The 15,339-nt window shown below is 36.4% G+C and overlaps 1 protein-coding gene across 2 annotated transcripts in view; it reads right to left on the reverse strand.

Annotated features, from left to right (window-relative positions):
* Window positions 1-14,928, reverse strand: part of itpk1b (inositol-tetrakisphosphate 1-kinase b) — a 46,025-nt gene extending 31,097 nt beyond the window's left edge. Inside the window, exons 1-3 of one of the 2 annotated variants that reach the window (XM_016246152.1) lie at window positions 14,591-14,928; window positions 11,529-11,697; window positions 1,295-1,319 (exon numbers count right to left, since the gene is read on the reverse strand). In XM_016246152.1, the coding sequence (XP_016101638.1) occupies window positions 1,295-1,319; window positions 11,529-11,623 (120 nt within the window). In that variant the 5' untranslated portion in view covers window positions 11,624-11,697; window positions 14,591-14,928. The remainder of the gene's footprint in view (window positions 1-1,294; window positions 1,320-11,528; window positions 11,698-14,590) is intronic. The other variant, XM_016246153.1, reaches the window with a different exon arrangement.
* Window positions 14,929-15,339: the final 411 nt, after the last annotated feature.

Here is a 15,339-nt window from a genome sequence, read left to right on the forward strand (position 1 = left end):
AATCGTAAGTTATTACAAACACTCAGTGGTGGTTTAAAGAGAGTACAGAGTAAAAGCGTAGTATAAATCCTATAAATTGTCTTATGTAGCATGATGCTACAAGTGTGCATGAATGGTCACGTTATACGTGTTTTCCATGATGCATGAGCCAATCACCAGCACTTGATTTAGGAACATCAAGCATGCTGCATGCTTATTGGCTCACTGATGTTAATGAGATTAACCCTATAGGTATCGAAATTTGGTACCGAATGACAAGTCATTTTTTGATACTCTGTGGTATCGAGGCAATTCAGTTGGTGCCTAAAAAACATCGAACTCGATACCCAGCCCTAAAAATCGGACAAAAAGACAAAGGTTAAAGGTGGGGTAAGCGACTTTTCAAAAATGCTTTAGAAAACTGATTCGGGCCGAATAGCAAAAACTTGTAACCAATCAGCAGTAAGGGGCGTGTCTACTCATGATGTGGAGGAGAGAGCGTTCAGTGCACAGGACGGACATTAGCCGAGCTAGATATATACGTATATGGTGTAGACAGCATCACTGATTATGAGTTCTATAGTATTTTATGCCGCGCCACTCGCACTAGTGTGAGTGTGAGGATGCTAAAGAGTTATTTTGGTGCGATTTGCTTCAATTAACGACCTTGAAGCTCCCAGTTGGTCTGTCTTTTTAGGTTTGAGTTATTGTTAAAAATCAATTCTCCCATGGAGAAAATGCATGGGATTTTTAAATCCAGAACCCAACTGTTGCACTACACAACTGCTGTACTACACTACCCATAACCCTGTAGCAAGATCCACCAATCAGAGAAGTTGCATAAAGTTTTATGTTCAAAGAAACAAGAAACAAAACAGCTACCATTAGCTTTGCAGGTGTTTGGTCAACAACAAAATCCCCTGGCAACCAAACTGCACTGGATAAATTATGTTACGTACATCCAGCATTTGTTTTGCTGGTCTATGATGATCAACTGAGAGGATCGTTTATCGTTACGCACCTGTCTCTGGAACAGATTGCGAAACAGGTTCAATCATTGTGTAATGTAGGAACTTCAAGACATTGATGGATTTTATTTGTGTAGAACTGAATATCCATCATTAACTTTTGCAACTTCAAACCAAGTTGTCATGCACATTTCCAAAGAGGTTGGAAATTTCAACTTTCTGAGTTGACTGAAACACAGCACAGGAAATCTTTACTAAAGAATTTTCTGGACTCCAGAAGAATGCTTGTGATTTCACACATTAGATAAACATCTGAAACAAATTGAATTAAGGTGAGATCCACTTACCTGAACAACTTCTATTCCTCTTTTCCTGAAAGAAACAAAAGAAATATATATATTATATTTTTTGCTCATGCCACAGGTTTTGACAAAAAGTGATTGAACAAGAACAGGATATTAAATTTACATTTTTAAATTTAAGATACCATCATAGCAGATTACATTCTAACATGAAAATTAAGCCTGGATAAAAATATCTGTTACCTAGCAACACAGAGTTGAGATCCAGAGAAACCCTGACTGGTCGTTGGAAGCTAATCGACACCACGGAAGCTGGCTTGAGCTAGAAACCATCGTAAGTCAGAACCATCAAGAAAACCTCTACATTTACACAACACACAACAAGGAGCATCTGTCACAAAGCAAGCGCTAGTCAAGTGTCAGAATTCACCCTAGCGTTTCTAGAAAAACAACAAGACAAGCTGACACACAAGAATCAGTTCGCTCTGTTTTCAAGCTGTCAAATTTTGCACTCAAGTTTGTAAAGTTAAACATGCGCTGCACTGCACTTTGCTTTGTAGTAAGATCCTGACATTGGGATCTTACTACAACATTAAGCATGCTGGTGAGGAAACCCTGTGGATGAGTTTATGGGGTCATTAGGAAGACAGGCAACCATTTTCTCTTCTAACATCAGATTATTCAATGTCAAGATAATCATAAAGTGCATGAGCCAGAGCTTATTTATTATTCTGTCAGGAAACATCATGAGTGGGTTTGTGGGAGTTATTTAAGTCTCAGTGAAGAATAACTTTTCTGTGTGGGTTGATTTATTATGGGAGGAAGTTTATTTTGGTGGGTGATAGAATACAAAAATGTTGACATGGAAACTGAAAAAAAACATTTCTCGAGTTTTAAGGGGTGGTTTTCACAGAGCCCCAGTGCCTCCCTGGAAAACATTGGGTCTGTCAGATCAAACAGATGAAACATGCCTCAACTCCTCCTGAAAGTGGACTATGCTGTCAATATTACATTAAAGAAAACGCGTGCCAGAAGGCACGAAAGAATGACATCCGTTGTGAAAGGGAAATAATTAAAAGGAATTTTTCATTGACTATATAAATCAGGGGTCCTTGGCTAATGTAGCGCTTCAACGAGTCCTTCCCTGCCTCCTGGGGCTTTCACAAACATTACATTTTGGCAGACGATTAACTGTGATACAAATAAGTGAGACGAATAAAACAGACATTTTTAAAGACGCCCAGTGGTGAAATCAAGTTTTTAAATGTTGTTTACATGTCTTTCTGGGGTTTTTAATATGCTTAAAGACAATGAATGACTGATAACCGTTGACCCAATATTGCCACTGTGTAACATTTAACTAAGTTAACTGAGTGAAAGTAGAGCAGGTCTGATCTGGTGCTAATTATCATATTCATAGGTCTGCGTATACTCAATGAGATAAGGGTGCAGGGTTACATTTAAGACATGAAGAAATTGTTTTCATGGAAAAAAGCTACCTGCCCTACCATTTAAAAGTTTGATGTTGTTAATTGTTAATAATTGTAATTGTTAAATTATATATATATTTTTTAAATACATTAAAACAGCCTTTTTTCAATTCTAATAATATTTCCCATAATATAATTGTTGATTTTGATTAATAAAAAATACAGGCTTGGTGAGCACTGAGCATAAGAGACTTCCTTCAAAAACTTTTTTTTTTTAATCTGACCCAAAACTTTTGAACAGTAGTGTATCTGCTTTGATTTAGGGCAGGATATTCTACCAATCCTTAAAGAAAAACTGGGATAAAATTATCCAGAAGGCGGCAGTAAAAATCTAACAGTGGTATTGTATAAAACGAGACATGGAGTTTAGGACTTTGCTGGGTCACAGTGACCGATCAAGGCCGCTGGATTTAGAGATACGGAGTACGGACAGATGTAGGTGCAGCTCAGATTTCATTGGTTTTATTCTATTATCGAAACGAAGCAGAATACTGGATAGAGAAAGCAAAACATAGTAAGCACAATCACTTTTATTATGACTAAAATACGAACAAGGGTAAAAGAAGCATTTCAATGGAACAATGTGCTCAGTTTCAGACATTTTCCTCATAAAACTCCCAGGCTTCCTCATGAATCACCCACACTTAACTGATCATGTCAACTTATACCAGAAGATAAAACTATTTTCAAGACTTTTCATTTTTGGGGTTTCATTTCGATTTTCTCAACTTTTTTATTGCAGCAACAATGGGTCAAACTGTTTTTAGAACTATTGTGACTTAACACTTAATTAACAACAGTTACGACGTTTAAAGATCTTTTTCATACTGTATATTATAATGTGGTGCTGCCTAAATTTACTTGAAGCATTTACAATTTTCCAGTACTTCCATACAATTCAGACATAATTGAACTTGATGTGAACGAATGTTAAAAATGAAAGAATCGAATGAATCAATGAATCAAATCAAATCAATCAATTAGATCAGGGTAAAGTCCAAATAGAGCCTTGCGTGTGATTCAAAGATAACGTTCATGCTTCGGTGAACACGTTCATATCACAGGCCTGGAACTGGTGAGATGAGCACATGTGGTTATACACCGCACACAAGACTACACCAACCGTCATGGCTCTGCCAACTTCCTCAAAAATGAATACATACGCAAGGCGATATTGCACCTGAACTTCCTGTCGACTTTAGACAAACGTTCAGACGTTTTAGAGCGGCTGCATATCTAGCTAGTCCCTGTAAGATTACTGAATGTCAACAGTACATAACACACTTCTGTCAATCCTGTATTAGGCTTATTCAATATTAAACTAAATCTATTTGACAAGATTAATAAACATTCTGTAAAATGTGTGAACAGGACAGGAAGGGGTATGAAATCGTGACCTCATTTCTTAGAGAGCACAATCGTGACCTCTCTAGACCTTGGTTTATCCCTGCAGCTGCGAGCGAGGACTGCTTATAACGTCGGCAGGGAATATCATTCACAACCAATCGCCGTCTGGGACGGGACACACAAGCTTGCACATGTTGGCAGGAAAAATACTTGTGGTTACCAAAAACACAAACCGCTTCGGTCTGACTCATCTGTTGCTGCCCTGGTTACAAACAAACTGGAACAGTTGCTTGATTAGTGTGTAGCCTGCAATTAATTGTGAAATGATGACTGCGTTTGTGCTGCGGACAATCACAATACTTCAAATCATGTAGATTGCTTATAGGGAGAAGTGCATTATTACTTTTCTTTATGATCAGATGAGATATATCTAGGGACCAGAATATCAATGGGCTCTATCAACTTGGGCCTGTAAGTATCCAACAATGCCCTAGCAACTAGGCATGAGACGTTACCAATTTTTCATATCACAATAATTGCTAAAGCTTTTATCACAGTATAGGATTAAACAATAGAAACTTAGCAGTAGTCCTCCTATTATAATAACTTTGTTTCATATAACAAAAAGCAATGTAAACCCTAATGCTCAAAATAATTAATTCGTTTGATGGTAAAAATGGTAATTGCAACTTTTTATCTCATATCTCATTATATCATTTTATCTCATTCTCATTATCTCATATCTCATTTTCATCAATTCTGACTTTTTTTCTTGCAATTCTGAGTTTACATCTTGTAATTCTGACTTTTCTGAGAATTGCATTTCCCAATTGCAAGTTATAAAGTCAAAATTGTGGGAATATAAACTCGCAACTGCGAGATACAAAGTCCAATTTTGAGGGGTAATAAAATACAATTTTCTTACAATTGTGAGTTTATATCTCACAACTCTGACTTTATAACTCGCAATTGCATGTTATAAAAAGGTTTGAGATACAAACGTGCAATTCTGATTTCCTTTTACAGAAAGAAAGAAAAAAGATAAACGGTTGCAATTAACTTTTTAATTTTGATTCAGTGGCAGAAACAAGCTTCCATACAAAAACTGACACATTTGAAGTCATCTGAATTGGAATTTCATAACTTAAAAATACTAATATACCTGACTACCTCAAATTTTTTGAGTTTTGACAACTTATTTGGGGTTTACAGTTAACAGTACACAAATACAATAAAATGCTACACAATGCAATGTATAAAGTAATCAAATGTTTCAAACAATAAAGAACAATAATAAAGAATCAGAACATTATCTACCTAAGAGATGTTCTCTGGCATGCTTTAGAGAATGTACAAAAATAGCCATTATTAGTACCGTTTGCCAAAGAAAGAAAAAGAAAGCTGAAGAAAAAACAAACCGCAACCTGCCCAGCAACAAAACAAAAGAAGAATAAAAGGAACAGAGAGGAATAAGCAGTCATGACGGTAAGTAAATGAAGCATTTCTTTAAACCTGTGATGAAAGCTATTCTTTTTTTGTCTGTCGCTGTCATGAATGTTAATAGAAGTTTATTAACGCCAAATGGATCTCTGGGGAAATCTAGATTAGAGTTCACAGAAGACTAGTGGTCATGTAACATTGCCGAAACATGAAAAACAACATGACAGTGCTAGAGAAAGCCTGTCCTACAAAATAATGCAGTTAAATATGAAAGATGTGACCGGAGTCAGAACTGCTGAACAGATCTTCCCTGAACTCAGATTGCCTCCAGACAGCACGAGTAATTTGGCTGAAGAGGTTACGAAAGGATTAACATTTGAATCCACAAAACATTTTGAATCTGTGCTAGTGTGATTGACATGCTCATAAAATCCCCAACATAAGTGACATTCAGACTCGCAGTAACTTGATTTAACCCCAAAACGTAAATGTCCTTAAGTGGCCCAGCCAGAGACCGGACTTGAACCCAATCAAACATTTCTGAAGAGACCTGAAAATGCCCAACCGACTGTCCTCATCCAACTAGACAGCGCTTCAGAGGATCTGCAGAGAAGAACGGCAGAAAATCCTCACCAGCTATGCGCAGGTTATCCATTGAGGTATAGATATTTTAAACTGGTATCAGCAAAGTACTGGCAGATTGGAAAGACCAAAATCTCAGGTTTTATTAAAAATATCTTGTTTGTCCAAAAGATGAACAAATGTCTTATAGGTTTGGAACAGCATGAGGGTAAATTATGTATTTTAATTTTTGGGTGAACTCCCTCTTCCTGGCTTTCCATGTTTTCACTGTTATATGGTAAGAGGTGCTATTACAAGAGTATTGAATCCCTGGCTCAAAAAACGGCGAAGAAGCTGAAACAAAGCAGATGCATGTGTAAAATAATGCATTTATCAAACATTAAACAGCTAATAAATCAAAACTGCCAAATGTTACCGACCCATGAAGTGGTGTAGGACTGTGAAGCTTTGGTGGTGTTGATGAAGCAACCTATCCATCTATGATTTAATCATAGTTCTGAATCTGATCCAGACATAGTCTTTTACAAAAACATGATTTCCTCAACTTTTTGTTCAGAATGTTGCTTTTTTTAAATGAAACTTAGTTGATGTTAAAAACAAAGTACATGGGTTGTTTGGCTTAAAGGCAGAGGCTCTGTTCTTTCTTTTGACATACTGCATGTCAGACAGTCCTGCAACAAAATATTCTGGGGCCCATAAAAGTTTGTGAACAAGATCAAAAATGCTGGCAGTGGCAGTCAACTTTTCGTTAAAAACTCTGGCGGGGAAAGAGTTCAGGGCATGAATACTTATGGCAATGTGATATTTTAGATTTTCTTTATCATTTGGAACGCCACTCTCTTGTGAACGTGCGTACGACAGTTAAGCCCCGTTCACACCAAGAACTATAACTATAAAGATAACGATATTAGCGTCCACACCAGCGAACGATATCGTCCGTTTATTCTAAGCGCACGCGCGTCTGCCGCTTTAAATTCTTGAGCTCGTTACAGCAGGATGGATTCTGATTGGCTGTCAGTGTTTTATCGTTCATCAGCTGGAAAAAATCATTTTGAAAGTGATATAGTTCCTCTGTATCGTTATAGTTGTGGTGTGAACTATGCTATTCTTTAATATTGAGAACGATTTTTAGAACTATATCTCTATCGTTATCGTGCTTGGTGTGAACGGGCCTTAAGAGGAAGCTAGAGATTACGGTTTATAAAGCTTTAAATATGGATATTTTTAGAACTTTGTAACTGTGCCTATATAATGTTCATTTAAGTGTTCTGTCTAGTGAGGATGGGATGGGGTGGAAGGGTGGTTAGCAAAGAATGTTTACTTGTAAATTGTTAATGTGAAAATAACAAATATATTGATAAAAAATAATATGACCGATAACTATTTTTTAGTGCTGTCTAACGATTAATTGTGATTAATCGCATCCAAAATAAACGTTTTTGTTCATATAATATATGCGTGTGTACTGTGTATATTTATTATGTATATATATATATAATATGACCGATAACTATTTTTCCTCTGTGTACCACTAGTGGTCACGATTAATTGCATCCAAAATAAACGTTTTTGTTCATATAATATATGCGTGTGTACTGTGTATATTTATTATGTATATATATATATATATATATAAATACACAAGCATACATGTATATATTTTAAAAGGATTCACACACACACATACATATAATTTATATTATATATAAATATCAATATTTTACATATAAACAAAAAATGTTTTTTTAAATATATACATACATGCATGTATGTTAGTAAATTTATATATACATAAATATACACAGTACACACGCATTATATTATGTAAACAAAAACCTTATTTTGGATGCGATTAATCACGATTAATCATTTGACAGTACTAATATTTTTCTTACACAAAAGCATCGATTCACTTCAGAAGGCCTTTATTAACCCCCCGGAGCCGTGTGGAGCACTTTTTATGATGGATGGATGCACTTTATTTTGCTTCAAAATCTCAACCCCCATTCACTGCCATTATAAAGTTTGGAAGAGCCAGGAGATTCTGAATATAACTCCAATTTTATTCGTCTGAAAGAAGAAAGTAACTTTCACGCTGACAAGAGAAAACGACCATGGCTTGCAGCACCTATGTTAAAATACTGTGTGTGAAATAATAAAATAATGTGTGGTCTTATTTTGTGGACAAAATCCCCCAAACTTCACCCTGATCGGGAGCTCTATGTAGAGTATGAGTGCTCATGTGTTTTCAATGCAACTAACCTAAAAAAAAAGGAAATCCGATGCAATGCTGGCTTCACACATTAGCTACACAATTGTTCATTCAGCTGGAGACAGTGACTGGGGCACAACGAGCAGCGCATAAGACAAAAAAAAAAAGACCAACCACACAATTTTTCACTACACCACACATATTTACAACACACACCAAGCCCTGTGTGTAACCTTAACCCTTTGCCGGTCCGGCAGTTTGGTTTTCTCAGGTTACAAACACAACACTCAAGAGCATAGTTTCCAAGAGTGCTTTGCTATGCCAACTCTCACTCACTCATTCACTCTCTCTCTCTGACTGCTGGCTAATAATCCAGGGGCCTTCGATGATGAGTAAGCCAATCTGCCTGAATGCAGACTCATAGGGCATAAAAGTGCTGGAACAGTGTTAAAACACAGCCAGACCAAGACTGGTCGTCCAACACGCACCATGTAAAATCATTCAAGGGTATCATAGTTTGGATAGCAGAGATGCTTTAGCCAAAACACATTCAGAGCAGAGCAAAACACAGGCTTGAAGGAAATATTGCAAATATTTTATAACATGCTCTGTTTTTAAACAGGCAAACTACCCTTGACTTTGTGCATTGTGAACGGAACAAAACAGATGAATCTTTAGACAAATAAAACCACTTTTGCATAAGCCTGCATGTAGATTAAGGGTTTTTTTCTGGGGGAAACGTGTGCGACTGTTTAAAAACAAAAACAAAAAACTCAATGCTTACAATGTTAGGGTCTTGAAAGTGGTTGCCAGGGCATTGCTGTTCAGTTGCTAAGGTGTTCTCAGTGGTTTTCACCAGTTCTCAAGTCAAAAGAGAGTGAAGGTGATATTCTGGACCCTATATAGCCTTGTCCTAAAAACACTTTAGGACTAATTATAAGAACTTAATCAATAACACAATAAGAAATACACCAAAAGAATTAGAAAAGAAAAAAAATGTTCTGAAATATTTTCTTAAGAATAATACTCAGGACGATGCCTTCTAATACAACTAATTCAATACTTGCGCTAATTATAAGAACTTAATCAATAACACAATAAGAAATACACCAAAAGAATTAGAAAAGAAAAAAAATTCTGAAATATTTTCTTAAGAATAATACTCAGGACGATGCCTTCTAATACAACTAATTCAATACTTGCGTACATTTGAAATAATATTTTAAATGTAATATGAAAAGGAATAATTGACAGCAGTCCATTGAATTATTAGAAAATACACCTCACCAGGTGAGCATTATTTTCTAATAATTCAACAGACCAGACTGAATTATTCTGCTCATACTACAGTTATCACACCTCAAGTATTGTTCAGATGTTGTATTTCAAGTTTTTGTGCTTAAAATGCTTTTGTGTGTAGGATTCATTTTTTACGCATCTCATCCAGCGCTCCGTTGCTAATTCCAAAACGTCATTTTAGAGCTAGTAACGGAGGCTTGAGCCATTGATAGTAATGCAGTTGTTGATGCAGTTATGAAAAGAGAAAGAGAGAATTACCCGAGTCTGTGAGTATCTCAACATGGTTCGGCTGCAGCATCTCTACTAATAGCGAAACTGCAAGTTTATCTGCTTCAAAAACACTGTTATTACCTCGCTAGTGAGAAATGACAAGTAGCTTTTAAGTTGCTAAACTATTTTACTAATAAAATCCCCAGAGCAGCGCGTGTGTGTGTGTGTGTGTGTGTGTGTGTGTGTCAGTCAGTACTGTCGGTGTGTGCGTTTGTAAGAGAGAGAGCAGTGTGCTTTCTGTATAAATAAAACATAATTTGGTGTCAAAAACATGTAAATAATTGGTCCTTTTTATCTTATTGTTGTTTCCTATATTTATTTGCTTGGTCAGTGTCGTTGTGGGTTTTGGTTTTTTGCTGTTGTAAAGCTGTAAGGACCTTTGAAATAACTGAAATCATTTGTTTCTGCCTGGAACAACTTTAGCCGTGCATTTCCCTGAAAATAATTGCACACCTTAGAACATTTGTCAGACAGTCAGATTCAAGCATAAAATAAATTATAAATCTACTTATTAATCTTTAAGCAGAGAGCACTTTAAAAGGTTTACCTTAAGCACCTTATCTTAGTTTATTTCATTAACATTAATCATCACTGGAGAATTTACTTGCTGGTAACTATCAGGTAAACTAGTCATTTGACATGAAAGAAAAAAACTGTAGTAGTAATATATATTATATGTAGCAAGTACTAGCATTACTTATTATAAATATTTTAGCTTTTAGGATTTAACACAAGTAACTTCCAGAAGTTATTTTATATTTATTTTTTTAAATTGGTATTATTAAGAACATTTTTTTTTTAATCTTTTTGGGAATATACACATTATACTTTAAACTTTATATATATTTTTTTTTTAGAAAATACAAAGAACTAAGAATTTATTCTGCTAAGAATTTTATTCTCATGAAAATTTGATAAATGCAGCTCCAGGTCTTTTAGTCAGTTTAAGTATAGGAGATGTTTTATCATCCAAAAAAATTATAAAAAATCTGATGACTGATTAAAATATCAACACATTTCTCCTCTAAAATTCATCTTTTGATTGCTCAAGTAACTCGACCAGCCCGACATGTCAAGATTGGCTCAACCAATGGCGTGTGCTTGGAACAGGGTTATCCATTTATCCAACAAGCAGCAGAAAGGAGGACTATTTGGAGCAGCCCATTTAAAACCTGCAAAATTGATTATTTTTGCTATATTATTAAGTGTTGTCCGAGTCACAGAATTCGCACACTTCTTTAAATCAGATGCACAGTCTGTCAACCTAAGCAACAATTTCTGCTTATGAGACACTTCCACATAAACAGTCTGTATGTTAAAATGTAACTTATGTTAACATCCCTCTCTGCTGCCTCAACCTCAAGCAACCTTCCTGGATCTTTCTCAACCACAGTTCAAACAAAGTCCTTTCTAACATGCACAATGAAGAAAACATCACCGTGTATGAGCAAGCGCGCTACATCTTTCTATTCAAACATCTCGATCAACTGATCAGTCAAGCAACAGACCGATACTGGAACAAAAGCAGCCACAGAAAACAGCTTTTTCGATGAACCGCTGACCACAAGTGCAGCAAATGCCCAACAGCAACAGGCACCTGGATGAGATCCAGGCTGATGGATCTATGGTAGCCTCTCACCTGCACATCTCTGCAAAGGCCAGGAAATTGAGTTTCTTCATCTTCTTCTCGCTGAGCCAGTAGCCCACTCGTCTGCCTCTCAGGAAAGTCTGCATCTTCAGCTGCTGATGGCCAGATGTGACAGCAGTGTCACTCCAGTGAAAACAGGAAACAGTCTTCTAATAATACCCTGTCAAGCCAAACCCAACAGAGATTATGGTTATTATCAGAACCTTAAATTACAAACCTTCATGAGTAATAAATGAAAAACGGCAAAAGACCAACACTAAACTGTAAAGAATCAGAAACATGGCTGTAAATGTACAAAACAGGTTCTGTCCAAAACAATGCTCAAGTTGGGCTGTGAATCTCCATGGCTTTTACAAGAAACCTAGTGAACTGCCAAACTAAACTGAATTTAAACATCAGATGCATCATATACAGGTATGAATGTTGTATTAAAACATTATGGAAATCAAAGGTTTAATTCAAAAATGTGTTGCATCAAAGGCAAGTTCAAACATTTGTTTTGATCATGCAACGCAATGCACTATATTCTATTTCAGACATCTTAACTATTTAAAAATTTGACGCAAAAGTAAAAATGCGAAAGTTCGGTTTGAATATTGGATGCATAATTTTTCAGTGTTAAACACACACACACACACAAAATAATATATTTTGAGGAATATGGGTAACCTCACAGTTGCCGGAACCATTAACTTCCATAATACTTTTTCCATTCTATGGAAGTCAATGGGTACCGTCAACTGTTTGGTTATCAACATTCTTCAAAATATCTTCTTTTGTGTTCAGATATACAGGTTTGGAGCAACTTGAGGGTGAGTAAATGATGACAAAATTTGCAAGTTGGGGTAAACCGTCCCTTTAAGATTTGATTTAAACGTCCAGTGCATTCTATGAGAGTTCAAAAGTTTTGATTCGAACATTCAAAGCATCATATTTAAGTGTGAAGGTTCAGTTTAAACATTCAATGCAGTCTTCAAAGAATCATGGGCGAATTCAGAGCCTCGATTTGAAAAGTTGCTGCATCATTTGCGAATTAAAAATTTGATTCATAACATGTGATTCCGGATGTTTGATTTAAATGCATCAGATGCATCATACACAGGTTTAATACAAAACATAATGGAAATACAAGTTTGGTTCAAAATTAATTTTGATCATACAATAAAATGCATTATACCCCATTTCAAAAGTAAACGATCTATTTAAAAATTTGACGCATTAATTATGGTCGTGAAAGTTCAGTTTGAACATTAGATGCATCATATCTCAGTGTTAAGATTTAATTCAAACACATGTTGCATCATGTATAAATTTGAAATATTTGATTCAAACATTGAACGCATTATATTCGATCATCTGAGAGTTTAAAGAATTCCATTTCCATTCATAACTTGCAAGTCCAGACATTCAAGTTGAACATCCGATTAATCATATGCAAGTTCGAGCTTTCTATTTAAACGTTCAAAACACCACGGGAGAGTTCGATGCAGTATTTACCCGTTCAAACATCATATTTAAACATTTGATTCACAACAAGCATTTTAAAAAATTCCATTCACATCATGCATTTAAAAATTTGATTCGAATATCCGATTAATAATATGCCAGTTTGAAGAGTCCAAAGCATCACGGATGAGTTCGGAGCTTCAGTCTGAAAAGAAATCCGATGCATCATCACATGCGAGTTCTATTCGAATAATTGGCCAATAAAGCATAAGTCTGAACGCAAGATTCGAACATTTGATGCATCACAGACCTGGGGCCTGTACCATGAAGCCGGTTTAGCTGGCTAGCCAGGTAAGTTTAAGTTTAGTTTGCACAAATCCTGGGTTTTAGGTACCATGAAAGTGGCTTGGCTTTTACCGTCATTCACTGCCTTAGTAACTTACGCTCCACAGCTAACCTGCTCCGGGGCAGGTTATGTTCTGGTTTAGAGATCTCAAACCGAAATTTGACCAATCAGCTTCAAGCAAAGTGACACATCTCCGATGCAATAAAGCCACTCCCACAATTTCTCTTATTCCAAATTAAAAGACGCTACATAGAAAAACATTTTTAAAGATAAAATTGTCTGATTTTTAGAGATGATTATTTCTTTCAATTATTTTATATGATATAATTATTATACCCTTAATCCATTACACAAGCTAGCTTAGTTTAATAGTAATTATGAATTAAGCTTTTATTTTAAATTAATATAAACATATAGATAACATGCGATATAAGTTTTAGAATCAATAGCTTTAAACATGACTACATACGAGCTTAGATTTTAAGTGTTTTTATACCTATAAATATGATCAACTCTATAAACTAACTGTACAACTTTTACTTGCACTTATACGGCAAGATGTTTTCTTTAAGTTTATGGATAGGTCGTTTCATCTAGTAAATGTGTTTAAATTCTTCATATTGTTCAATCTTTGGTAGTGAATAGCATTGACTCTCTCAGGAGAAGTGAATCACAGTTTCAAGGCATGTGATTGGATGTTCATTTCTGATGTGCACGTGCTCGGTTACCTCAGGATCAAAGCCTGAGTTGACAGAGAAAGTTGATGATGGTACCAACAAAGCCTGACTGGTTTGGTTTTGTCAACTCAAAACGAATCCTGTAACCCCGAGTTTGTTCAGCCACCATCGTGGTACAGGCCCCAGGTCGACCGTGATTGGAAGATTCGATGCTTCAAGGGAGAGTTGAAACTTTTCTATCGTTAGAAAGCGCCGTGATGCCCACCAATGCTGCACAGGAAGGCAGCTCACTAGAATTGGAGACGCAGCCCGTTTTCTCTTCTGGTTTAAGTCTTACTCCCACAGTATCACTGGATAGAAATACAGTTGAATCTGAATCTATAACAGAAAGCAATACTAGAGACCCCGGAGGACTCCTGAAATCCGCCATAAACAACCCATTCAACAGCAGCGCAAGCAAGCTAGCACTCCCACCTACTTCCACATTCAGACCATCTCAAGTCTCACTGATGGATGTCAGACATCTTCAAGTCGTGTTTTCTCCCCTGTGGACACAGAAAGAGCAGATGCAGCAGGGTAAATACCTGTCTAGCGCATGTTTTCGGGCTCCGGCCGGATAGCAGTTAGCTAGCTGGAGGGCAGTCTGGTCTCCATGACTCGTGTTGCTGTCTGTCTGTCGCTGAGACTGAGAATTAAAGGCGCTCTGGTGGTGGTCAGATGGACCGAATGCGGTCTGCTCTCAATCCAGACGCCAGACGCCTCCTGAGTTGGGGCTGGGCTCAATTCAGTCCGGCTAGCTTGTGTGTGTGTGCGTGTGTTCCTCCTAAAGCATGACAGGAGGTTTGTATCGCTATTGCCTTGCTGCCGCTGATTAGTCGATAGTGTGAATGAATGTTGCCGCAAGGGGGCGCCAGTGCACAGCGGTTTGTGTTTGAGAATGCGATGGAAAATACTTGTTCACAGTGTCTTATGTAAAACTTGACTGTTGTAAATCAGGCTTTGTAAACAACAGTTGTTGTTGTATTTATTTTATATAAAATATGTATATTTTCTTGGTAATATTTGATCTTTAGGGTCTAAAACCGAGGAAGATCCTGTTTTCTGAAGGATCATGTGAGACTGGAGAAGTGGCTGCTGATAATTCAGCTTTGCCATCACAGGAATTCATTTTAAAATATATTAAAATAGCTACGTAATTGCAATAATATTTCACAATATTCCTGTTTTTACTGTATTTTTGATCAAATAAATGCAGCCTTTGAAAAGCATAAGAGAATTTACAAAAAAAAAAAAAAAAAAAAAACCCCAAACTTTTAAATGGTATTTAAAAATT

The sequence above is a fragment of the Sinocyclocheilus grahami genome, unplaced genomic scaffold (genome assembly GCF_001515645.1).
Source record: "Sinocyclocheilus grahami isolate Dianchi unplaced genomic scaffold, SAMN03320097.WGS_v1.1 scaffold787.1, whole genome shotgun sequence".
NCBI classification, from domain to species: domain Eukaryota; kingdom Metazoa; phylum Chordata; class Actinopteri; order Cypriniformes; family Cyprinidae; genus Sinocyclocheilus; species Sinocyclocheilus grahami.